Source organism: Zea mays, chromosome 1 (genome assembly GCF_902167145.1).
Source record: "Zea mays cultivar B73 chromosome 1, Zm-B73-REFERENCE-NAM-5.0, whole genome shotgun sequence".
NCBI classification, from domain to species: Eukaryota; Viridiplantae; Streptophyta; class Magnoliopsida; order Poales; family Poaceae; genus Zea; species Zea mays.
The window spans coordinates 38,969,962-38,994,879 of NC_050096.1; the positions used below are offsets into that span (position 1 = coordinate 38,969,962).

Below are 24,918 nucleotides of genomic sequence, written 5' to 3' on the forward strand. Positions count from 1 at the left end.
TAGGGCTTACTTTTCAGCTTCGGCTCTGGCTCATGCAAAAGTTGTGCCAAACACCTCTTTTTCAAATGACTTCACCAGTGAAGTGCTTTTCCAAAATGAACTAGAGGGCATGAGCCAAAAAAGTAGCTCACCCGGCTTCAGATCACGTCATTTTTGCACAATAGCCCTCCCACCAGTCCAAATTATTTTTTTGGTCCTGCCCTCAATCCCTAGCCACGTACAGGAGAGATCTATAAAAAGTAAACTATACAAGGGTCTTTCTGAAAAACAACCTATAAACCGTTTTGCCAAATGATTTTTTAGAATGACTTTGACTCATCTAAAGAAGTGACTTCACCTCGTGAGTCAGAGCCAAAACCGTTTTTGGAGAAGCCAGAGCCCTGCCAAAGGGGCCCTTAATCAGCGTTTAGCTTTCCCCTCCCTACCATCCGATCTCTCTCCTTTCGTGTTCCACTCATGCGGCCAACACTTCGGTAATGATTTTGGACAACAAATAAGGCTGATTGGTCTATACTTTGATTATGTTAACTAGGTTTCAGTTATCTCTTGTTGACCTACTTCTCTGCTGCTGTTTTGGGGAGTTTCTCTTCGAACAGATGTTGCTGAATTTATGAACTAAGAAATAATAATAATCCGCTAAAATATCCATAACATGATAACTTGTTACTAGCAACGTTGAACTATTGATTACAAGAAACTAGTACAATACCCATAAATTAGGACGACACACAATTATATTTAATACACATAAAATAAAAAATAAATTTGTTATCGGAATAAACATTAGTCCACGTTAGATATTAAATTGATAAGAATAAATATCAAACATTATCTCAAAAAAGCTGAGAAAGGTATACATTCGAAATGAGCTTATCCTTTTTGTAGGCTGTTCGGTCGCTCATCATTTTTCACCTAACAAGATAATTCTATGTGGGAGCGCTAGTTGCGTGGCTCTTAAAGTCTATTTGTGATGTAATGTCCTATTAGATATAAGAAGCCAGAAAGAGGAAGAGACATACACGCCATGTACGTGAGGGCGCACAAGACCGGTGTTTAAAAAAAGTAGAGATAGAGATATTAAAGTTTTTTTAAAGTAAAGGTAAGGAGAGAGCCGGAATGAGAAGCTTTGGAGTACAGTTTAATTTAAAAAACATAAGAGTTTTTTATAATATAATATTTGTAAATAAAGTCCACTAACTGAAAAACTGAAACAGCCCAGGCGAGACGCGAGAGTTTATCTAGCTGTCTGGTTCCCTTTGCCCAATCTCTCTCCTCCGTCCCTCCGCCGGTTCGCCCCCTTCGCCCTTCCCGACGCGCCGCCCGAAACCCTAGCTCCACCGATCTATCTCTCTCCAGCCCAGGCAGGGGGAGGAGATGGCGGCGGCGCCAGCGGCGGGAGGGCAGGGAGGCGGGGGTATGGACGCCGCGCTCCTCGACGACATCATACGCCGCCTGCTCGAGGTGCGGACCGCGCGCCCCGGGAAGCAGGTGCAGCTCTCCGAGTCGGAGATCCGCCAGCTCTGCACCGTCTCCCGCGAGATCTTCCTCAACCAACCCAACCTTCTCGAGCTCGAGGCGCCCATCAAGATCTGCGGTGCGTACCTTACCTCCCTATTTCTCGTCTCCGGCCGGCCGTGGCAGTAGATCTGGTCTGACCGGGCGGCCAGCTTACGTATCGTGGGACTCTGGTGATCGCTTCTCTATGAAGCAGTGGGGTTATCGTGGGCGTCTTCTATTATTAGTGATTTTGTTTTTGCTGGTATATTGGCGCGACTTATGAGAGCGTTTAGTATTGATTTATTCTGCTGGGTTTTAATTTGAATATGGATGGATGTATATGGCATTACCATGCGCTTAGATATTTGCAACAAGGAAATTTGGGCAGTAATATATGCAGTGGCGGAGCCCGGCGAAATTCAAAGGCTGGACACCGTTGGTTGGAGGCGAGGGGCGGCGGCGCGGCACCTAGGTCTGGGGATGCGGATGATCGCAGCTGGCTCACATCCCCTCTCCATTGACCATGCTCAGAGTCGCAGACAGGCGCCTCTCCCCCATGACCCTCACATCCCCTCTCCATCGACCATGGTCAGAGTTGCAGACAGGTGCCTCTCCTCCATCACCGCCGCCACCATCAGCGCTGTCACTTGGGTCCTGTTTGTTTCAGCTTTTTTCAGCTTCTGCCCACCAGAAGCTGCTGTAGACTGCCAAACACCCAACTTTTTAGCCCGCTTTTATGAGAATCACTTTAGGGTGCGTTTGGTTGCAATGACAGGACGGGATGGGACGGGACGATCCCTCAAATAGGGTTGTTTGGTTCAGGGTCAGGGGTTGGGACATGACTATCCCAATGTTGTCCCCAATTATCCCTCAAAATTGGAGGGACGAGAGAGGACGCCAGGGGACGTCCCTGTCCTGGCTGTCCCGCAAGCAAACACACCCTTAGTTAACACCGTCCAAAATCAACGTGAACATGGAATCGACCGAGTAGTTGTGATGGTAGGAAACCGTCACTATCTACATAGTACATACTAAACCCTATAGACTCTTTTATCTTCTTCCACATGTAATCTTCACAATACTCAGATTCTCTTTACAGCCAGATTCTTAGAAAAAGCTCAGAAAAAAGTTGAACCAAACAGACCCTTGGGAGTCTGTCGTTGGCACCCTCTCCACCCTCTCCGTCTGCGATGACCACGAGTCCCCAAGGCTCTGGTACGCTAGCAGTAGCGTCACACGCCTTGACTCCAATGGCCGCTGTAGGAGATGCAGCAAGCGATCAGAAAAATGGAGGAGCAATCCCCAACAGAGGAAAGCGCTCCAAATCGAAGGAGTCACTCCACAAAATCGCGGACTCACCTTCTTGTGCACCGCCCGTGGCCTCCAGATCCGTGACCCTCCTCGGCCCCGCACGTGCGCCTCAATGCGCCACGCCTGCTGGCTCCATGGCAGCGAACCTTGTGGAATCCTCGGAAAGAAACAAGAAATTGAGACCATGGTTGTTATTGTGTCCGTACAACTTCGTTTAAGCACTGGAGGCCAGATGCCACAACCGACACCTTGCCATCTGGGTCTATGGCGTCAGCGAGGTGTCCACGGCGATGCCTTAGCACTTGTCGTGGATGCCATAGCATGGGGGTGCTCTCCCAATAATCCTAGGGAATTCCCCTTCGGCATGGCGGGTGGGTAAGCGTGGCACGGTGGGCGCACCGGGATGTGGCAGGCTGGCGGATAGGGCTGGGCATTCGGTTTTTTTGAAACTTCGGTTCGGTTTTTCGGTTTTAAAAAACTTCGGTTTTTTAGACATTAGAAACCGATCGGTTTTCTAGAAAACTAAAAACCGAAAAGTTCGGTTTCGGTTTTTTACTTCGGTTTTTTTGGTAAAAACCGAATACCAAACTTGTACTCAAGACAACACATATAACAAGTTTATATAATAGATTACACATAATTTTAAAAAGTAAAAATTATATAGGTACAAATATTTAGAGATACATCATACATCATATATAAATAAGTGAATAACAATTTGATTGCTTCACACATTTAGTTCACATAATCGAATAGTCAAATTTTAGAATTGATAAAGTTTGGTATTCGGTTTTTTGGTATTTCGGTTCGGTATACGGTGAAAACCGATTACGATACCAAAAACCAAACTTCTGAAATACAAAAACCGAAACCGAACCGAACTACTGAAAAAACCGAAATTTCGGTTCGGTTCGGTACGGTTCGGTTCGGTTCGGTTTTCGGTTTATGGTAAAAAAGTGCCCACCCCTACTGGCGGATGGCGCTGAGTCAGGGGAAGTGTGAGGCGGGCTGTGGCAAGACAGGGGAGGGGAGGGAGGGAGGGGGAGGGGTAACCATAGCCCTCAGTTGACTAGGTGAGGCGTGCAGAGGAGGCGATGTTGTTTGAGAAGAGGGAGGGGCAAGACGCTGCAAGCTTCTTTCTCCGTGCGTCATCACGGGAATGACTGAGAGAACTGAGGGAGAGAGAAAATGATAGAGGGACTAGTGATTTGAGGGAGAAGAATCTTGTCTAGCCATTATGATCCAATGGCTTATACAAATAGGAGCAATTGAGCTGGGCCTGCCTGGTTTAGTTTGTCCGAATTCACAAGCTAGGCCAAATGTAGATGGATGAATATGCTTAGATGGGGATGACTTGAGTGTTGAAAATCTGAATTTAATGTTGTTTTGTGTTCTTTTGTGGACTTGTTAGTTTATGTAGTTATGAACTATGCGTTGTGGACTATGTTATTTTGCAAACTATGCTATGCATTAGGAATTGCATGTCCTATAATATCTACGATCTATCTATTTACTTATGCATTTTTTTGTTATTAGTCGCCTTACTTATATGTATATGAAGTCGCCTCACCTCGCGCCTTAGGCGCTTAAAAGACAAAAAAAGGTTCTAGACCGTTGTAGGTCGCCTTACTCTCGTAAAAACCATGATCAATGCACCCAAATCCTACCACGGCGGGGCATCTGAGACCAAGATTTGTCCGTCGACTTGGACTGTAGTGAGCGGGAGACCAACCAGCCAGGACAAACAAGGCATGTTCTATTTTTTGCTTATGCATGCTTTGGACTGTGATTGTGTGCCTTTTGTCTTCATTGATATTCTCATATCGTTGTTCTTCGCCTCATAAAATCTGTTATATGTTTCTATTTTTACTGATGAAAGCTTTGGACTGTGATTGTGTGTCCTTTGTCTTCATTGAATAGTATCTAAGTGCAATCTCCACTGTCATTTGGTATCCAGGTGACATCCATGGTCAATACAGTGATCTTCTAAGGCTTTTTGAATATGGAGGCTTTCCTCCTGAAGCCAATTATCTATTCTTAGGTGATTATGTTGATCGAGGCAAACAAAGTTTGGAGACTATATGCCTTCTTCTTGCTTACAAAATCAAGTACCCTGAGAACTTTTTTCTTCTGAGGGGCAATCATGAATGCGCCTCAATAAACAGAATATATGGATTCTATGATGAATGCAAGCGTCGATTTAATGTGCGGCTATGGAAGGTCTTCACAGAATGTTTTAACACTCTACCTGTGGCTGCTCTTATCGATGATAAAATATTATGTATGCACGGTGGACTCTCTCCTGATCTAGCACACTTGGATGAGATAAAGAACTTGCAGCGTCCAACTGATGTACCAGATCAAGGTCTACTGTGTGACTTGCTTTGGTCAGATCCAGGAAAAGATGCTCAAGGGTGGGGCATGAATGATAGAGGGGTCTCATATACCTTTGGTGCTGACAAGGTTTCAGAATTCTTGCAAAAGCATGATCTTGATCTTATCTGTCGTGCTCACCAGGTACCGCCTTAGCATTTAGTGCAGCTTCTGTTTTGATCTTTTTATTTCACAGTTAACTGGAAATTGAAGGTGTTTATATTGCATGCGATGTGATGTCAGGTTGTCGAGGATGGGTATGAATTTTTTGCTGACAGACAGCTTGTCACCATATTCTCGGCCCCCAATTATTGTGGTGAATTTGATAATGCTGGTGCAATGATGAGTGTCGATGAAACTTTGATGTGCTCATTCCAAATTCTGAAACCTGCTGAGAGAAAAAACAAATTTATGGGGTCCAACAAAATGTGATAGTGAAAGCCATTTTGCTTCCAGCAGCTCTAGCCTGTTAAGGTCAGTTAATCTTGTTTCAGTATTTTGTCCTCCTGATTTACTTGCTCCACACAATTGTTGAGTCGCATTGCTTTTGCATTTGTGGACTGTGCTACATATATTTATGAGAGAATTCCCTGTGTGCCATAAAAAATTGCTCTCCCATCTCTACCACAGAAAAAGTGTGTTACCCTCTAGTATCACAATTCAAGTTTTTTTACATCTACTACTACTGCTGTCTGTTTTTGCTAACTTGAGCATTAACTGTGACAAGAGAAGACCAATTTGCCCCTGTGTGCTGTAGCTCCCGCTAGATTTCGTTTCCCTTTGATGCCCACCTATTGACAATGCACTGATGTTGCTTTTCTCTGTAGTACGGACCGACATTATTGAAAGCAACTATTACGAATCAAGACTACTAGAAACTAGCACTCCAACATTACCAGAAGTTCACAATTCCGCAAAAACTTACTTGGAACAGCATTCACGGGGCAAGTTTAGTTACCTTCGAGGCTTCGACCTTTCACCTTGAATCCCAAAGACCACCATAGTTTACTGATTACAACTCCTTCGTACCAAAACAACAAACAAGATATGTCAACGCTTGGGGAAGGACATACCTTCACAGATGCCAATACATTCAATGATCTTGGTATAGGAAGGTATTGTAGGGTCCACTATGTTGGGATCATCGTTCCTGGGGCCTAATGGCCTGAGGACCTCGCTTGGCCTCGGTCAAGGGAAGAAGCTTGATGCCAGGAGACTTGTTAGTGGGGCATCCCAAACACATAACTAGGGCTGGAAACAAGCCGGGTGACTAGCTTTGACAGTTCAAGGATGCGGCTCTGTGGGTGACCGAGCTCGACTCGCTCACTGCACGAGTTCAAGGATGAGGCTCGGCTCGAAGTTGGCTCGCGAGTCACACCTTGGTAAATATAATTGCATTATATATTAAATTAATAGTATTTAAATATGAAATAAAGATCATTGTTCCATACTATGAGCAATTTTATAACACCCCGTCCACTCCTGGACCGGCGATACTTACTCCTGTCAGCTCTCTAGGACCATATATCATCCCCACAGGCCAACACGAGTCTTTTGTGCGCACTTTGTCCTCACTCATGCGCACCCGAGAAAACTTCCCGGTCGGTCACCCATCCCAAAATTGCTCTTAGCCAAGCACACTTAACCTAGAGGTTCTTTCGAGACAGTCTTCCCAAAAATAAGATACACCTTATTGGTATGAGTACTCTATTAATTCTAATAAGCCTTGGGCTAGGATATCACCATCCACCGGAGCCAGGATATAACAATCCACCCCCCTTAGAAGACCGACATCCTCGTCGATCAACACCAATTCAGGAACCTCCTCTCTTGGCCACGTCTGTGTGTCTAGTGTCGTCATATGCCATGCCATTTGACCACTCTGGGCCCACATGCGCCATATACCCGAACCCCTAGCCCACACACTCCCGTGAAACCACGAGGGTCGGCTCTGATACCATTTGTAAGTTGTAGCACCCCGTCCACTCCCGAACCGCCCGTGAAACCACGAGGGTCGGCTCTGATACCATTTGTAAGTTGTAACACCCTGTCCACTCTCGAACCGTCTATACTTACTTCTGGCAGCTTTCTAGGACCATATATCATCCCTATAGACCAACACGAGTCTTTTGTGCGCACTTTGTCCTCACTCATGCGCACCCGAGAAAACTTCCCGGTCGGTCACCCATCCCAAAAAAGAAGATGCATCTTATTGGTATGAGTACTATATTAAACCTTGGGCCATGATATCATCATACATCGGGCCAGGATATCACAAATTTAAAATTTGAATAGTCATATATTCATCATTAAAGATGAAGAAATGAACCGATAATCCATTATGATTCTACAAATTGATTGAGTTAGAAAAGTTGGCGCAACTCGTGAGCTAGAACGACCCGGCTCGGCTTGCTTCACCAACGAGCCAAAAAATCAGGCTCGGCTTGGCTCGCTCGAGGCTTGTGAGCTGCTCTGAGCCGCTCCACTCCGAGCTCGAGCTTATTTTCCAGCCCTACGCATAACTATGCTCCAAAACTCGTGAAGTCATAGGAAGACCTAGGGCCCATAGGACCTTAAGGACGATCTAAGGACCTGGTACACGTAGTGCTTCGAGAAAGGCCCAAAGAAGGAACAACATAAGCCCTAGGGAGCCTTGTGCCATGAAGGGGTAGTTATCAATTTAAAGCGCTTAGGGCCTCTAGTGCCCTAGGGCGCTCATAAGGATAAGCCCCTTGGGGCCCTTAGTGTCTCCAGACGCTCATCAGGATAACCCCCCCACCCTCATGCCCTAGGGCTCTCTCTGGGGCCCCTTGTGTCCCGGGGCTCTCATGAGAATAAGCCTAAGTCCTCGGGGCCCTTTGTGCCCTGAGGCATTATGAAGTTAAGTGTTCGGGGCAGTCTAGGCCCTAAAACACGATGACACTTAGGCACTAAGGACTCTATGTCGGCTATGGCCCCAGGATCTTTAAGCTCCTTGGTGTTGCCTCGCAAGGCGGCCGTGCCCCAACCCTTTCGGGACCCATTGCAGCATGGCCACTCCAGATTTTTTTGTACTTCTGTATAAACAACATATTTTAAGTCAGTTAGTTGATTAGTAACTTGTTTATTGCATTGCTGTGCCCCAAGCTCCGCCACTGATACTATGACTTATGAAATGGTTTTTATCTTCATTTTAGCTCATGACACTAATGTTGTGTAGGTTCTCCTGTGGATGCATCGAGACAACAGCATGCTGGCGCCAAGTTTGAGGGCAGCATTGGGCTACTATCAGAGAAACCAAATAATCCCATACCTAACTGTTCATCTGGAAGTTACTCATCATGACAAGTGCCTGAAATTTTTCCTCTTTCCTGTTACCTTGTGTCAGAACATTATGTAGCTGTAGATATATTGATTATGGAAGGATGAAGTTGCCAAATTGACCTGAGGAGATTCCTTTCTCCAGCCAGGAAAAATTCTGAACATCAAGGAGTTTCTGTTTGCAAGTTTCACTATTTAAAAGCAGTTATGTTGCTTGTGCGGAGGTAAGTACTGGACCGAGGTACTATTATCAGTTTCATGGATATGGACTGTTGTGATAGTTTCGATAGAGGTGTCAAACATCAATTAGGGTGAAGTGGTGAGCAACATTTCAAGGAGGTGCTGATGCTTGCTGACAACCTATGAAAAGGCGTTTCTGTAGCTGACTACTTGGTTTGTCCGTCAGACAATTCTAGACGTGAATTTTGATCTGTTGGCTAGATTAGCTGCCAAGTAGGTATTTCGTATCTCTAGATTTATGGGATTCACATTCACTCATTCTTGTTGCTATTCACTTGCCTTTGTTATGTTGCTACATGGGTGCCAAACGCGGTCTGCAAAGCAGTCGTTTCGGTTTGTTTGGTAATGCATTTTGCGCACAACCCTCTGGGCATGGTTTTGTTTTGCCTGGAGACTCCTAATCGAGGAAAAAAATGGTAGTAACTTCATTGCACCGTTTAGAGCTAACGTTTTGCTGAATCACGCACCGGGCCAGACTGCAAATAGCCTCGTTGAGTTCGCGCAACAACTACCTAAAGGGAAGTTAATGCGTTGCCTCTAAAGGCAAAGCATAGGGCTGGAAACGAGCCGGCCAACAACTACCTAAAGGGAAGTTAATAGCCTCGATGAGTTCGCGCAACAACTAAGGCCATGTTCGTTTCTGTCGGATTGGTGGGTCGGAACGATTCCGAGCCGGATTGCTTCTCTAATTTATATAAACTTTGATTAACCGAAACGATTCCGGGTGTAATCCGATGTAACCGAACAAGACCTAAGGGAAGTTAATGCGTTGCCTCTAAAGGTCAAGCACAGGCCTGAAAACGAGTCGAGAACCGAGCCCGGCTCGCCTATTCCCCAAGTATACCGGCTCGCGAGACGACTCATCTCGGTTCGTGAGCTGCACCTTAAAAACTAATATTACATTATATAGTGAATTAATAGTCTATAAATATAAAATAAATAATCATAAGATGATATTACAAGTAATTTAAATTATAGTTATTATTTATCAATCATTAAAAACTAAAAAACGAGTCAGATATCTATAAAACTATCTAATATCCATTATTATTACATAGCTTGATTAATTTTATGCAACTCGTGATCTAGAGTGGTTCGGTTCGTTAGTTGCTCGAAAAACTAGCTCGCTCGAGGCTCGCGAGCCGAGCCGCTCTGGGATCGACTCGCGAGCTTTGAGCTTTTTTTCAAACCCTAGCCAAGCATGCTCATCTTGGACTGGTTCTCCGCAGCACCTAGCTTTGAGCCTGGACTGTACTGCCTGTACTTCCGGACAGCGTGGACTTGCATTACCACCTGGACTTGCTTAACGATGTACATGCACACGTCCGGGGGCGCATTAGCACTCTTCTTAACATACGCTATGTGGCTGTTTGGATGAAGACTTCAAATATTTACCTGAGCGTCCGCCTGGGGCCAGGATGACACAAGCATGAGTTGTCACGACGACTTCATCCAAACAATCCATATATGCGGACTGGTCTAGAACTCAAACTCGAACATGCGGACTCGCCAAATGAAAGGATTAAACAAGACCGAGAAGTTGTTAGAGCCTGGATTGCAAGCAGGAAAATAATAATGTCGAAACGATCTATTTTAAGGCGTTGTTTGGATGTTTATGATCCACTTGATACATAGGCATCCAAACATCGCTTCCAATTTACGAGATGAACCAGTCTGGGAATCGGGTATACATGAGTATGATACAAGTACAACGATCTCGACTGAACTCTACTTATAAATGGTGGCCACGAAAAGAACTGCTTTGCACCAGCATCTTGAAGATGGCATGAGATAAATACATCCACGACGAAAATCAGTAACGTGGAGCCCATGCGGCCATGCCAGAGGACTGAGTTTCACAACATGTCAACATGTATCACTGGATCGTCGCATAAGTTTCTTGTTTCATTTTCATCAGATTGCTCTCAATGTCTCTTAATACAGGTCTGTATCTGCAAGAGATGGCGACGGTTTAATTTCACCTAGCAGAAAACGAAGTGGGCTTAGGGCAGATAAGCAGTATACTTACAAGCGTGCAAGGTTATTCTGTGCATGGACTGCTTTCCTAAGCTCAGCTGAAAGTTTCATTATCTCTGCCGACAACCCCTCAGATCTGCTCTGTTCTTTTATAAGCTGATCCTATACGAAGAAAAGTATGTACACCACAAATTACAATAAACTAACGGCATGATTTTAATTACGATTGACTATAAATAATAATCTAAAAAAAAGTTCCAGAGATTAACCTTTAGAGAAATATTCTCGATGACCATTTGTGGTGGGTTTGAGATACTGTTTTCAGTTTGCCCATCTGATTGGGTAGCGATATTGCTTACTTTCAACAGGCTAACTTGTTCAAGTCTTAGTTTCTCCAAGTGAGAACGGAGCTCTTCATTTTGCTTCAGACAGTCTCTAACCTGAAATTTTCTGTTAAGTCGAGGCAGATTTCTTATGCAAAGGGTTGCATAACATAGATGCACTAAGTGATCAAGAAGGCCAATGGCACACCTGGTTTTCCCATTGTACAGTAACATCAATGGCTTCTTGATAAGAAGCAGATAAGGCTGAGTTCTCCTCAAACAGTTTCTCTATTTCTGACGATTGAGAATCAATCTGTCTACCGCGGTAAAAAATAATCAACATTTGAGACTAGTACAATTCAAAAAGTAAAGCGGCATTAAGCACCTCCATTAGCAGTTTTTGACGACTCCCCTCTAGCCTCTCAATCATCAAAGCCATGTCATGCAACTGCTGTTCAAGTTTTTCCCTATCTTGCTGTCATCATGAAAATTGGGTCAGTAGCTAGGTACAGTTTGCATGAATAGCTTAATGAACCTAGAAAAATACCATGAACAGACAACACTACAGATGCAAGTAACCATTTCAACCACCCCCTTAAATACTCTTAGGTTTTGACAGATGCAAGTAACCATTTCAATCACCCCCTTAAAAACAACAGATGCAGGTAACCCATGGTTTTTAAAGCGGTAAGGCGAGACAAGGCGTTGGACCACCGCCTCGAGTCGGTCGAGACAATCACCCCCTGTTTTCAAGTCGTCGACTAGCCGGCGACTAGTCGTCCAGTCAGTCCTAGGAGCCGGCTCGACTTTTCTGGCAAGTCGGGCGACTTGTCAACGACTGGAAATTCTCAGTCGACTAGTCGTCAACTTGGTCTGGCAAGTCGGGCGACTTGTGCCCCAGTTCAGCCCAAACAACCAGAAGGCCCATTACACAACATATTTTCTTAATTTGGGAGAAAAAGCAATGGATGATTTTGATTTGGGAGATATTTAGGGTATCTACTATCTAGTATCTATCTAGCTGCAGCAGCAGCTTAGCTATCTAATGGAGCTTATTTCCTTTCAAGTTCGAACTATATTTTCTTGCTATTTGTTTTCCAATTTGAACTATATGGCTGTTTGGTTCAGTTTGAGGCTTCAAATGAGGTAAGGCTTGCTGTTTATTTTAGTTTCGTTCAATTTCAGGCTTCAAATGAGGTAAAACATGCTCTTTCTTCATATGTAAATGCTATATTGTCTATATAAAGCCATTATATAGGCAAAACAGCCACTATATTGGCAAGTCGATGACTAGTCGACTGACTTATCGATCAGTCACCAAGTCGGTACCTTGTCGACTCGACTTATCGACTTGAAAACCTCTGGACGCCTAGGCGAGGTAGGCGGGCAAGGCGCCTAGGCGTTGGACCTCCGCCTGGATGCCTAGGCGACGCCTTAAGAACAGTGAGGTAACCATTTCAATCATCCAGATTGCCAGTTGAAATGCATAGTAAACTATATTTGCTGTCTATACCAGAACATGGGTTATCCAGCATGTGCAAAATAATAACAGAATTAACAATCTTAAGTTCGTTAGATACATTACCATTGAAAATGCCTTGCGTGCAGCAAACTCAGAAGCGTCCTCTGCATGGAAAGAGAAAATTTAAAAAATGGCTACAATCCATGCAAATAGAGTAAAGTCCGCTGGCGGTCCCTAAACTTGTTCAGGTGTCAGTCCCTAAACTTTCAGAACAGCCGATTAGGTCCCAAACATTATTCCAGTGTCATTTTAGTCCAATCGATTGTGAACAGGACTTGGTTAGCTGACATGGCCTTGGCACCACGTCCACGTGATACGGCATCGTTAGAGCAGGTGGGCAGGTGGCCATGTGGCAAGGCCATGCCACGTGGACGACACGATGGCAAAGCCACATCCAGGTCATGTTCACAGCCGATTGGACTAAAATGACATCAGAACAATGTTTAGGGACCTAATAGGCTATTCTAAGAGTTTATGGACCGGCTTAACACACCTGAACCAGCACACTTTACTCAATATTTTTTCTCGAACATGCTAGAAAACTGCATACACCATCTGATTAAGAAAGGAGAGTACAAAAAGGATCAGAAGAACCCCCAAAAGACACACCCAAGATGGGTAGATGACCATAAGTCAAGAGCACTAGCCTAATAGAACACCCTGGCAAGTAACTCCTGGAGGCCTTTTGCTCCAGCAGCACACCAAAGGGTGTGTTCATTTGTGAATTGTGACTTTGCAGCACCATCGAGATACTGGATTTACACCAGTGAAGACAGTTGTTGCAGTTCTCAGCAAATATTATATCTAGAGTGTTGTCAGCAAGCATACTTAATTTTGGATGTCACAAGATAACAACTACCTAGCATGTGGCAGTAGTGCTACTATAGTATGGATAGTGAAGTAATCGAAGACACTGCAGAATGATAAATATGGAAGAGAACACATGCTAGTATAACTAGAGTGAAGTTAAATGTTTACTAGCATGAAATGTTGTTCTTCCTTGTTGATTGTAATCCTTGAGTGATAGATTGCCACTTAGCATTTCTGGAAGTAGCTTATTAGGCAGTAGCAAATTAGGAGCATGATATTGTGCATGTATCAGCCTGATTGAAGGGCATGCTTTAGTTTGCTTATAATAGCTTACTTAAGCATAGCAATACTATCAGGAAAAAATCCCGAGTTTGATAGCACAAAACCAAGACCACCTCCACTATTCGCATGAGTTTTTTGCTTTGGTTGTGACCTCACCGGCGATGTGTTCAACTGTTCATCTTCATCATTGTATCTCCGGCAAGTTCTAACATTCCTCACATAAATAAAAGACAGAATAATGTAAGTATATGTATCCTCCATACCTGTAGCTTTCTTTGTCAACATAGTAATTTGGTCTTCCAACTGTTGCTTTTCAGCCTCCAGAGAAGCAATACGGGTTTGCTCTTTGGCTAGTTTTTCTTGCTCTTGTTGCCTCAGCTGGGATTGTTCAGCTAATTGTTGTTGCTCCTGTTGCCTTAGCAGTGACTCTTGCTGTGTTGCAATATTGTTAGTTTAGATGTAATGATTAGAGAAAGCGTGAAACAAGATAAACAGGCAGATTTTTTTGAATAAACCTTACCTTTAGCTGTGCCTGTAAATCTTGTATCTCCTTTTCCATGGCAACAGATTCCTCACTTGATGTTCCCATTGTATATCCACTGTAAGTGTGGCCCATTTGCTGCTGCAGGGTATTTAGCTGTGCTCTCAAGGAGGCCGAGTCTTCTTCTGCCTGTACATTTCCAGATTAGCCAAGTGATCATAATGCTGATAATGATCATCTTTCAATAAATACCCTATACTGTTCTTCCTCTGCTTCCTTGAGTCGTTTCTTCATGCTCCTGAGTTGAGCTAGAGCATCCTCCTACTCAGCATACCAGGCAAAAGACATAATGAGATGGCATGCATAATTAGACCATCACTCCATCAGACACATGATAGCACAAATGCAACAAAAAACAGGTGTTCAATACCTTAGCAACTACAGCAGCATCTTTCTCCAAATAAATGTCATTCAAGCTTTTTTTCAAAGAGGGCACTACATTCCGCTCCTGCAGAAAACAAATCAAGCCATTTTTTAAAGGCAACGAAAAACAGGAGCTCAGCAGTCAGCACCAATAACAATATACTCAGAGGCTCACGAGATCATTCAAACGGTTTACAAGGGCGTCCTTCTCAACTTCCTTCTCAGCGATCTAGCAGAGGTAATCAACGTCAGAACCTCCAAGTAACAATGAAACCAAATTGCATATAAAGTACCTTGGACAAGAGCATTTTGTTTTCCCTCTCCAATTCCGTGTTGCCATTTTCAAGTTCTTGAACTCGAGCAAGATGCTAGTATTCATACAAAAATGCTCGGTTACTGGTTACACTCTAAAAAACACCAGGGACTCATATTTGCAACCAGAATGCAATTTATCAACAGTCGAGTGCTCGTGAAGACGTGAACGATATAAAATGCTAAACTGACCTCAGCTCCAGCTCTTTGGTTCCCTAAAGATCATCAGCATTGGTAGAGACACACAGTGACACAGGGAAGGAAAATACAGCACAAAGTTAGCATCAAACCAAACTAAAGCAAATTAAGAGATCATCCGAACGAAAAGTCACCGAGCGAGGGTTGGAGAGAAGGATGTACCAACCGTGAGAGTCGACGTGAGACGCCGCGATCGGGACGGCGTGTTGCATCCTCTCCGCGGCTCTCTTCTGCCGAATCTCCTCCAGCTGCCACAAACACGCGCACAAGATGACATAATTGTCACCTCGGGTCTCAGATCTCAGAAGCTGGTACTATCGGATCACGGATCTGCGTGCCATCTCATTTGAAAAAAGGTCGAAATAACGAGAAACGAGAAGGGGACGTACGGTGCGGCGGCCCCGCGAGGCGTGGGCTTCCATTGAAGTGTCGGCTCAACGGCCAGTGGATCGATTGGGAGCTCCGGTTCTAGGCGGCGGGAGCTCCCTGGTTCCCGCCGTTCCCCGATGTTGCGGATCCGGCCGAAGCTCCCTAATTCCCTCCGTTCTGATGCTGTGGGTGGGTGGGTGAGGCGAGACAGACGAACGGGTGAGGAAGGACCGAAGGACGGATGCGAAGCTTCGGGAAATGATGAAAGAGGGCAGGGTGAGACAGATGCCATGTTTGTTGTAGAAGTCGAACCACGCCGGTAAGAGCCTATTGTTGGTAGAAGCGGAGTTAGTTCATGATTTTAGTTGCTTGTGCATATTCGGAACAACTTTATCTATCTGATTGGTTGCCCGTATCAATTTATCTCGGGTCATCGTATGTGTTAATTTTGTTTGAACTTATATTTGTTTGTTTTGATTTTGTTTGAGCTTATGTTTATTTATTTGTATGTGACCACATGAGTAAATATAAACCAACTCATTTTAAAATTATTAACCTGCATCACTCCATACACTTAAAACTACCGTATCCAGCCGGCTAGGACGCGTCTAGCCTGTCCATACATGCCTAGCTATCCAATCAAGTCTTATATGGTTATGTGTAGATGTCTATTAGACAAGAGTGTATAAATAAAATTTTAAATACGATATAGAACATAAATATAGAATCAGTTTGGCTTGAGTGCCATTGCAAAAGCGTAGCCCATACAATGCAGGTTGCATGCCCACGTATGTAGCCACCTACCGTCTCCGTGGAGCCTAGCCATAAACGGATTCGAAGGGATAAAGTTGGCCATGGCTCCCTTTTTATAATCTCATATACCTAAAGTTTTCAATCTGTTTGTTTGGATTAATCTGTACCGGTTTCTACTGTTTCTACAGTGTTTTTGTCTCTATAGATTGCAGTTGCAGCAGTCCAAACAGTCGACTTTAATCTGAAACGAACAATCCATTTAAATGGGCTAAAATAGTCCCGTTCTAGACCTGCTCATCGGATCGGACCAGTCCTCATGATTCATGTCCTCCTCATTGGTCTTGTCTTCACATATATATGTTTGGTCCCATTTTTTCTTACGCCGCCTGAGCTAGTCCACCCGGATACCATGTTCTAGATACCGTTCACTGTTACCACCTTCTCGACACGAGGCGTTGTCCGCCACCTTCATGTGTCCCCATCATGTTTGTTGTTGTCACGATGTCGTCCCGCTTGACAAGTCTGATCTTACTTGTCGCGACGATATGATCTATCCCCATCGACTTGGTGAACCAGCGAGTCCTGGCTCCCAATCGGAGATGCCACCTAACCTCGCCTCTTTCCCAGCGCTTCCGCTCTTCGAAGAGATCGACATTTTACAGGGTACGCACGGTTTCTATTCGGCCAGCAAGAACTAACAACATTTTTTTGCTTATTTTGTTCATATAGTTTTCTTATTTGAAATTGTATTATACATTGATATGAAACTTGTATTAGTTTTTAAGGTCTTGCTTGATTTCTGTCGATGATTTTCTTGACCCTTCATGAATTATTGTCTTGTCGCTTTAAAACTCTTGGCTACAACTACACGTCCGCAACAGTGAACCAATCACGTGGACGCCGTCTAGTGAGGATCACACGTCCGCCCTCAATTTTTGAACTAAACCGTAACAAATAAAAAAAAACAGAGTAAGTTTAAATTTAAAGTCAACTCACGAACTGGCTCGTTAACAACATAAGTTTTAGTGGCTGAGTTTATTAAGAAATACAAACAGACGAGTCACTGATTAATTGAGTCGAGCAAGCTACCGACCTACCTGTGAGCTTTTCGTATTGTTACTTTGCCTCCAAGCGATGGAAATGCTATCCCAGCCAGGCCTACTGTGGGCCTGTCTTTTGCCGAACAAATCTTTAAAAAGCTTTACTGGTATAAAAATTATAATAAACCATGGGTCCGACGCTGACAACATCCAATTTATTACTCAATTTATGTTCCTCATGGACGCTGACAAATACCTTTCAGAACCTGTCAATGTCTGGCTGTTTGTGATGTCCGGCAAAGAACAGTTCTGAAAAGGCGAACTCGAGAAGACCTTGTGCATTTGCATAGGATGTAGTGGTCGGACACGTCTAGCATAATAAATTCGACAACATATAAGAGATGATATTAGATGCATAAGTTTTTAGTTGGAACACACCATAACATATACTATCCTTTCTCGAATATTTGTCGAAAGCTAATTCATTTTTTTAACTAAACCACAACAAATAAAAAAGAACGAAATAGAGTACTAATAAAGAATCTACGAAGTAGTTTACATTTCCACAAGTGACCATGATTGGTCATTTCGTTTTCAAGCTTCTGCCTGAATTCACACAGAATGAACCTAACACGTACACTCCACCTAATTCCATATCATAATAGTAGTCTGGTCGAGTTATAATAGATTTTCGCTGCTCTGCCTAGTTCCAAATTTCTGACATCTTACATGTCCTATCTTGGGCCAACAAATATATTTACAAATGAAAAAATATTGCACAAGTCTACCGTCCCTCAACCTGAACAAGATTTGAGGACACATGGCAGCAGTCAATGCCTCTGGCTCTGCATCTGACAGAGCCTGGTGTTGAGAGCTTCAATGTATGTGCGAAGTCGATGCCGATCGGATCTTGTCAGAGTCAAAGGAGGGTTGAGGGCAAGTGATGGTGCCTCGATCAGGAGAAACCGCAGCATGGATACCGCCCTCGTATACCCAGTCATGGCATCCGCTGCTTTCCCAAACATCTCATCAACCTGTGAATTGGGATGAGGAAACAATGGGTGGTAAACATGTAAACATGTCAGACTAGTTCTGTAATGGAATACACTGTGCTTTACTTACACCGCCTCGCCTTCCTGTAAGTAAAGCAGACTGAAATATCATTTCGATTGCATCTGGCATCTCTGTACCATCTGTGTGCATAAGAACACTATCAACATCCAAAAGGGTTTACCAAGAGACGGACAGATGGTATTGACCCACAATTGGTGGCATGTTTAACATACCAGCTATCTGTCCCACAGTGCTGGCTAGTTCTTCCGCATATTCAACTTCGGAGAGAAACTGTTTCTCTATCTGCACGCAGACATCATCAGCTAGCTTTGAGTTCGCAAGCAAATGCGAAGCATCAGCACTAAGCCCCTTCATATGGATATCCTGTGAGGGACTCTCCCTTGCAAGTGAAGCTACAAAGGTATTGCATAAATGAATTGCTTGCTTCCAGGTTGCAAGAACAATTAGCTGAATAGAGAACGCCACCAAGTGCCTGCCACCTTTGATCTTCAATCAGGTGGTTGATCAGCAAAACAAAAAAGCAAGTCAGTGGCAGCTTGTTGCTATTGACAAACACTTCTAATGGCTAAATGCTGCCTGAAGCTTTTCTTATTATAGGAAAGTTGTGTCTTGAGTTACTGGGATTCAAGCTTAAAGACAGTTCAACGTAACTCAAAAGCATTGTTTGCTAATCCTTCCATGCCAAATTATAAGTCGTTCTAGCATTTCTAGGTGACATTATGTGATACATAGTAAAAGCTATGTGTCTAGAAAAGCTAGAACGACTTACAATTTGAAAACAATTTGAAACAGAGAGAGTATTACACAAAGCTTGGGATAGATGGAAAGTGCATATTAAGTCGTGGTATGGATGAAAGTATTTCAATGGGTTATAACCATCTCCAAAGGTTGAGTCAAAGTAAAATAAAGCATAGGGCAGTGTCGGAGGCTCCCACACGAGCGAGGTCTAAAGAGGGTCTAGATAAAGGAAAAACCGAGGCAAGCCTTCCCCCGCAGATGCGGAGAGGCTGCTTCGAACACGCGACCTAGTGACTCAGTGAAAATATAACATAGGGAAAGCAAAGAATCTGGGTACCACCAAGCAGATAAAAAATTACCTCATCCCTGACCAACCCTGCTATGGCTGATGCATATTGCTCTAACAATCTAATCCTCGTCAGATAATCAGATGGGGGCTGATCCATGGCATCACTTATATCCGCAGATCCCTGTGAAATGACAGATGCAGGAGAATAGTGGCTGTCGAAGCTACCAGTCCCAGCAGATTGTTGTCTATTAATCGGCAAACCGTTTATCGGCATTGGTGCACTCAAGAAAGTTAACTTCGGTGGTGAAACAGATAAATTATCATATTTTGCCGGTAAGTTAAGCTGCTGAGAAGCATTTGTTGAAGACGATGATCCCTCTGGGTGTGGTCCAGACACAAATACATATTCCTGATCTACAAACTCTAATGAATCAATGATAGGGGAATCTACATTTACAAAGTAATGAAATAATAATTTCAGTAAGGATTGTTCATAATAAAAATGAGGAATTGCACTACTAATGACTTCCATACCTTCTGGATAAACACCTTTTGGACCTTGCACTTCATGAATCTTGCTTTCCTTGGTCATTTTATCAGTATGGCCATGGTGTTGGCTACTAGGTGCATGATTATTTCCCAAGACATACCTGGAGAACAGACTGGTATGTTTTGATGGACTCTGGCCTGAAGTTTTATCCAATCTTTTACCTGTGGGAAACCCATAAGATTTCATCGGACTCTTACTGTCAGGAATTGGACCCTCATCCTGTCCACTTGACTCATCATCCAAAGGAAAAGGCATACAATCTTCTTGTGAACTTTGGCTTGAAGGCCTTGTTGGACTGATATTATTTATTGGAAAGCCATCTCTTATTTCAGATAATGTCCGGCTGTAAATGCAATACAGAATATTTAGAACATCAGAAAATGCAGTAGGTGAGAATATAATGGAGACAAATCAATACCTCAAGGTCCTCTCTGGAGCATGTTCAGAAAGAAATGGGTGGTGCACAAATTCTTCAACTGTAAGCCGCTCCACTGGATCAATTATACAGATTAGCACACATAGTTAATGTTAGCTGATAACTGTATATGATAACATCAATAGTATACATTACATTTCAGCCTCAGTTTTAAATACTAGATACAAGGCTATGCTGCGGCTGTATATTATTAGCTTATGCACCGTGATATGCTCAAACGCAAAAATAGAAACCATCCACTTTCAATGTTCTTATTTCCTACACATACTTTCGCAGAAAAAAGTATGCCTTGAAAAAAGTGGTATTCTGAAAACACTTTTATCTAAAACTGGCTAAATCTCTGCTGCAAAATTTCTTAATGTTAAGGAACAGTCTTGAGTTGAACATCAAAACTGAAAAATAGGTACTAACAGAATCACTGAAAAAATAAAAACGAAAATCACACTGCAATTAAAACTGCTATTGCATGGTACCATTCATTTTCCAAAGAACAAATATAATAAATTAATACAACAATACTTGTGAGATTTCTCCTTTCCAAGTTGCAACGTAAGAATAATAATGTGGTTCAAACTTCTTTGAACCATCAATGACAATATCATAAAGCTCTATATTCAATGAGGAATTGAAGATATCATAGGAACTCGATGTAACTACAAAGGAATTAGTGACTTAACCTGAATTGAGCCGCAGCAACTTTCTGCACAAGTCGATGCAGTCATGGCTCAATTCACAATCAGATGGTAATCGTATTTCATGCGTCCTGAGTATATTTTTAAGCAACTGGAAAGCAAATAAATATATTTTCCCATTAGCACTTGTATTCAAATCTAGATCATACATACTGAAGTTATCTGACAACAGGAGAAAAACCTGTATCTGATTGTCCCCATTAAAAGGTGGTATTCCAGTAACAAGTTGATATAGAATGACACCAACACTCCACAGATCTGCCTGTTCTGTCAGAAATGGCCATTAAACACTGGGTCAAACACCAGTAGTAAAAGATGCTGAATCTGATATGAAACAGGGAAAAAAAACTCAGACCTTTGCATCATACTTCTGACCTTGCATGACTTCTGGAGCCATGTAAAGTGGTGAACCACAAAGTGTTTCGGCTAGGGCAAAGGGTTGCAAAAATCTGCTCATCGGAAAGGAGAAAGCAAACTATCATATATCTAATACTCATACTATCAAGCTGTTGAACAGCTCATTCAGGCATCCACCCCTTAGAGTGAACTTGATCCAACAAAATTCGTGTTGCACAGAGAGAAAGCTGTGTGAATGTTACTAGAACCTAAAGATGCAAGGAATCGAAGTCTACCCTTAGCCTTATCTATTGTTATTCACCCTAAGTTACCCTGAAATATAGTGTGTTTTATTGTACTTGGTTTCTCCAAAAATTCTTTTTTTACAAACTTTATGTAAATTTGAATGTAGAAACATGCACGAGTTGAATAGCTGAAGTGCTGAACCATACAGCAGGCCTGAATATTGCAAACTATTCCGAGTCAAGATAGTTCTTTTAATTGAACTATTTCGGCTCAAAGTTTTTCATGAAGATAGATAATTTTGTAACATTATGAAATAGTACCCTGATTATATTTGACAAAACAAAAAAACAAAGAATATAAACTACTAAAAGCGATGCTTTATAATAAAGAATAGGTAAGTGTATAAATATGTTGCAGAAGTGTTCTACCTTTGTTTAGCTACGTTTACAAATGCCAGAGACTTCAGAAAGATCGCTACTTGCAATCGCCCTAAAAGATCCTAAAGGAAATATAGTGCTGCATTAATGTTCAGAACCATAAATTTAGGATCCTGAAAAATGTTATTATGTAATTTGGAAATGTTGTTATCATTCTTTCAAAACGCAACAGGTGTCAGTTTCAAGTGCAGGCATGTGGTAGATGTTATTTTGAAATGTTGCAGATTTTTCCTGTCTGAAATGTGAAATGCCTCATGCAATGTTGCAATAGATAGAGCCTTGTTAAGGGAATTTTTTGCATGCACTAGTGTAACTTCTATGGTTCTACCGCATTTAGACCAGATGATATACATGATATATACTCATAGAGAGGGTCTAGTACAATAGTTGACACTCTGCAGTCAAAGAAATAAACTTGAAAGTATTCCATGCAGGATGTACACTTGGGACATCTGTTTTGAAAGGAGCAGATCAGTTTGTCCACCGTACAGGGTGTTTTCATGTCCTTCATCGACTGATCGTTTCAGTTTTTCAGACATTAACTAGTCACCACCAGAAACAATTTCAAACAAAAGAAAACGCATTGATCTCAGTTGACTCCACCATCAAGAAAGTGAGGAGTGGAAAAGATGTAAGGCCATTTGTTCAATCTGTCAGTACCAGTACTAGTATACTAATTGGATGCAAACCCAGTAGAAATAAAATCACCAAAAAAGGCATATACAACTCAGTTGTTGATAAAGTCAGAAAATTAGGATATTTGTAGAAATATGTGCTAATATTTCATCTAAAATGAAAGAAAAGGAACTCACTTTGCAAATCCAAAGTCGGCAATCTTCAACAGAGTATTTTCATTATTTTCAACAAGAAGAATGTTCTGTTTGCAAAACCAGAAAATTCAGAATCTAAAAAATTACATAAATTTAACCACCGTATATTTCTTGAACTCTTGACCATGAAATATTCAGCTATCGTGGAAACAGAAACAAGAAAGCGAGTAAGCAAACCTGAGGTTTTAGGTCTCGGTGAACCACGTTATTATCGCGAAGCATTTTCAGACCAGATGCTGCCAGAAAAATGAGATTATGATAAAAGCTAAGTAGAGATAGAGGGGACGGGGGCTGATGATTGACGAAATCACTTGCCTAACTGACGGATGAAGTGCTTAGCAACCTTTTCAGAAACTCTTTTATGACGTTGAAGGTATGCATGTAAGTCACCACCTCGACAATACTCCAGTATGAGATATATACTCCCATGATCCTAATCACACACAATAGTTATTTGTGGTAATTACTAATTAGAAAGACTGCTGTATGGTCACTGTGCATGAGGAACTTTATTTGCTGAACAAAAAAAAAGACAACAAAATTAATACCAGAGAAAAAAATTGAGCCAACGAATTTGCTATTAAACTGGTAGAATTCACTCAATAAATTGAGATTCAGTGCTAAAAGTACTTTTATTTCCTATGTTCCACAAAATCCTAGCTTCCAGAAAACATCAATCTAACAAATTAACCAAGCTAAAGCCCACATATGGTTTCACGAATCATTAGCCCGGCAGGACTGAACCTCCTACTTCAAGCAAGGCAGCAATTAGTGACAAAACATTTGGCAACAGGTGAGCGAACATTCAGAGTTATCCTTTGCAAACTAACTAGTTCCATCCAAAGGGACATCAAGCTATACAGGGTAACTTTTGCTTAGAGTTCCTACCTACCTAAAATGCTCACAGTAAGCTAAAATTCACCGGAGGAACTCCTCAATTTCATACATCCTAGCCTACAGTCAAACCCCACCAGCATCAAGACCTTGCAGATCCACATCTATAGCACGGGGGATCACGAACGACATCAAATGGGGCGGCAAGCCGCGGGCAGGATACCTTGACGGAGTCGTGGAGTGCGATGACGTTATCGTGTCGGATGCGACGAAGGATGTCGACCTCGGAGAGGAGGCTCTCGCGGAGCTTTTTGCTGAGACGTTCCATGGCGATCTCCTTCACCGCCACCTCCGTGCCCCGCACCCGGTGCCGTCCCAGCCACACCTGCGAGTAGGCTCCCGACCCAATCGGTCGCAGCAGCTCGTACTCCCCCACCCGGCGCCCGGCGCCGCTTCGACCGCCGCGGCCGCTGGCGCCGTCCCCCATCGCTCCCGTGTCCAGTAACTCGCCTAGTGCGCCGTCGCGGCTCTCGCGGGGGCGGCGCCGCCGCGCAGGAGATGCCGCCGTGGGGAGAAGCAACCGCGTCGTTGCTGCGCGGAACAGAAAAGCGAGAGACCAGACTACCAGAGAAGGAAACAGGGTCAGGTCGCGTTCACCCCGCGTCGGGGCCAGCCCTGTGGTTATCCATATCCGCTCATCTATAAGATTCCGACGTCTTTCGTAAGATTCTCCTTGTTGGAATATGATATATCCGTTTATTTTGGCCACAAAAGTAATATACAGTGCTGAATCATATTAATGTCGTTTTGTATGTTGTGAATAGAGAAAACATACTCTAAATGGCCTCTGTGTTTATAATGAGCTAACACGGATTCTTTTTCCTCGCAGAATCAACAAGGACGATATATGAGTCTGTTTGGTTCGCCTTTTTCCCAACGACTCAGAGAACAGCTTTTCACAGAAGTAGACCTAGAATCTCGATGTTTGGGAACTATAAGCGACTTCTGGCCACCAAAATCCGTAGAGAAGCGTTTTTGCATCTGTTACATACATGTAAAATAATCACCGTAGCTACAAAACTTAAAACGAATAGTCCCTCCGTTTATAAATATATGATGTCATTGTTTTTTATCTATAGTTTTGATCACACACGTCTTATTTACGTGAGTTCCCATTTATTTTATTGTGATTTGTTTTATCACTTAAATTTGTTTAAACATGATTCAAAATTTTACATTTTTGAA

At 42.9% G+C, this 24,918-nt stretch overlaps 3 protein-coding genes across 8 annotated transcripts; 1 reads left to right on the forward strand and 2 right to left on the reverse strand.

Annotated features, from left to right (window-relative positions):
• The first annotated feature begins 1,175 nt into the window (after nucleotides 1-1,175).
• Nucleotides 1,176-9,067, forward strand: LOC103634267 (serine/threonine-protein phosphatase PP1). Of its 3 annotated transcripts, XR_556658.4 has the most exons (5): nucleotides 1,176-1,594; nucleotides 4,766-5,325; nucleotides 5,425-5,655; nucleotides 6,009-6,563; nucleotides 8,381-9,067. XR_556658.4 is itself a non-coding variant. In XM_008655835.4 (4 exons), the coding sequence occupies exons 1-3, from the start codon at nucleotides 1,375-1,377 to the stop codon at nucleotides 5,611-5,613; spliced, it is 969 nt and encodes a 322-aa protein (XP_008654057.1). In that variant the 5' UTR covers nucleotides 1,176-1,374; the 3' UTR covers nucleotides 5,614-5,655; nucleotides 8,381-9,067. The 3 variants fall into 3 exon arrangements, 2 of the variants coding, with proteins under 2 accessions (XP_008654057.1, XP_020401561.1); XM_008655835.4 differs by lacking the exon at nucleotides 6,009-6,563; XM_020545972.3 differs by lacking the exon at nucleotides 6,009-6,563 and having other exon boundaries at nucleotides 1,218-2,102.
• Nucleotides 9,068-10,243: 1,176 nt separating this feature from the next.
• LOC100283137 (uncharacterized) lies at nucleotides 10,244-15,721 on the reverse strand. Of its 2 annotated transcripts, none has more exons than NR_178182.1 (15): nucleotides 15,439-15,721; nucleotides 15,216-15,297; nucleotides 15,044-15,066; nucleotides 14,833-14,907; nucleotides 14,715-14,768; nucleotides 14,547-14,624; nucleotides 14,369-14,437; nucleotides 14,156-14,305; nucleotides 13,899-14,067; nucleotides 12,607-12,647; nucleotides 11,407-11,496; nucleotides 11,230-11,334; nucleotides 10,968-11,148; nucleotides 10,751-10,860; nucleotides 10,244-10,673 (listed from the first exon to the last, which is right to left on the reverse strand). NR_178182.1 is itself a non-coding variant. In NM_001156039.2 (15 exons), exons 1-15 carry the CDS (start codon nucleotides 15,469-15,471, stop codon nucleotides 10,598-10,600), a joined length of 1,326 nt encoding a protein of 441 aa, NP_001149511.2. In that variant the 5' UTR covers nucleotides 15,472-15,721; the 3' UTR covers nucleotides 10,244-10,597. The 2 variants fall into 2 exon arrangements, 1 of the variants encoding a protein (NP_001149511.2); NM_001156039.2 differs by having other exon boundaries at nucleotides 10,968-11,138.
• Nucleotides 15,722-17,720: 1,999 nt separating this feature from the next.
• LOC103634282 (serine/threonine-protein kinase ATG1c) lies at nucleotides 17,721-24,388 on the reverse strand. 3 transcript variants are annotated; one of them, XM_008655843.3, is made up of 13 exons: nucleotides 23,897-24,388; nucleotides 23,155-23,272; nucleotides 23,017-23,075; nucleotides 22,822-22,886; nucleotides 21,346-21,439; nucleotides 21,172-21,252; nucleotides 20,976-21,081; nucleotides 20,281-20,353; nucleotides 19,847-20,205; nucleotides 19,383-19,759; nucleotides 18,498-18,771; nucleotides 18,334-18,404; nucleotides 17,721-18,245 (listed from the first exon to the last, which is right to left on the reverse strand). In XM_008655843.3, the coding sequence occupies exons 1-13, from the start codon at nucleotides 24,158-24,160 to the stop codon at nucleotides 18,042-18,044; spliced, it is 2,145 nt and encodes a 714-aa protein (XP_008654065.1). In that variant the 5' UTR covers nucleotides 24,161-24,388; the 3' UTR covers nucleotides 17,721-18,041. The 3 variants fall into 3 exon arrangements, with proteins under 3 accessions (XP_008654065.1, XP_008654071.1, XP_020401570.1); XM_008655849.4 differs by having other exon boundaries at nucleotides 19,383-19,726; nucleotides 23,897-24,357; XM_020545981.3 differs by having other exon boundaries at nucleotides 19,383-20,205; nucleotides 23,897-24,357.
• Nucleotides 24,389-24,918: the final 530 nt, after the last annotated feature.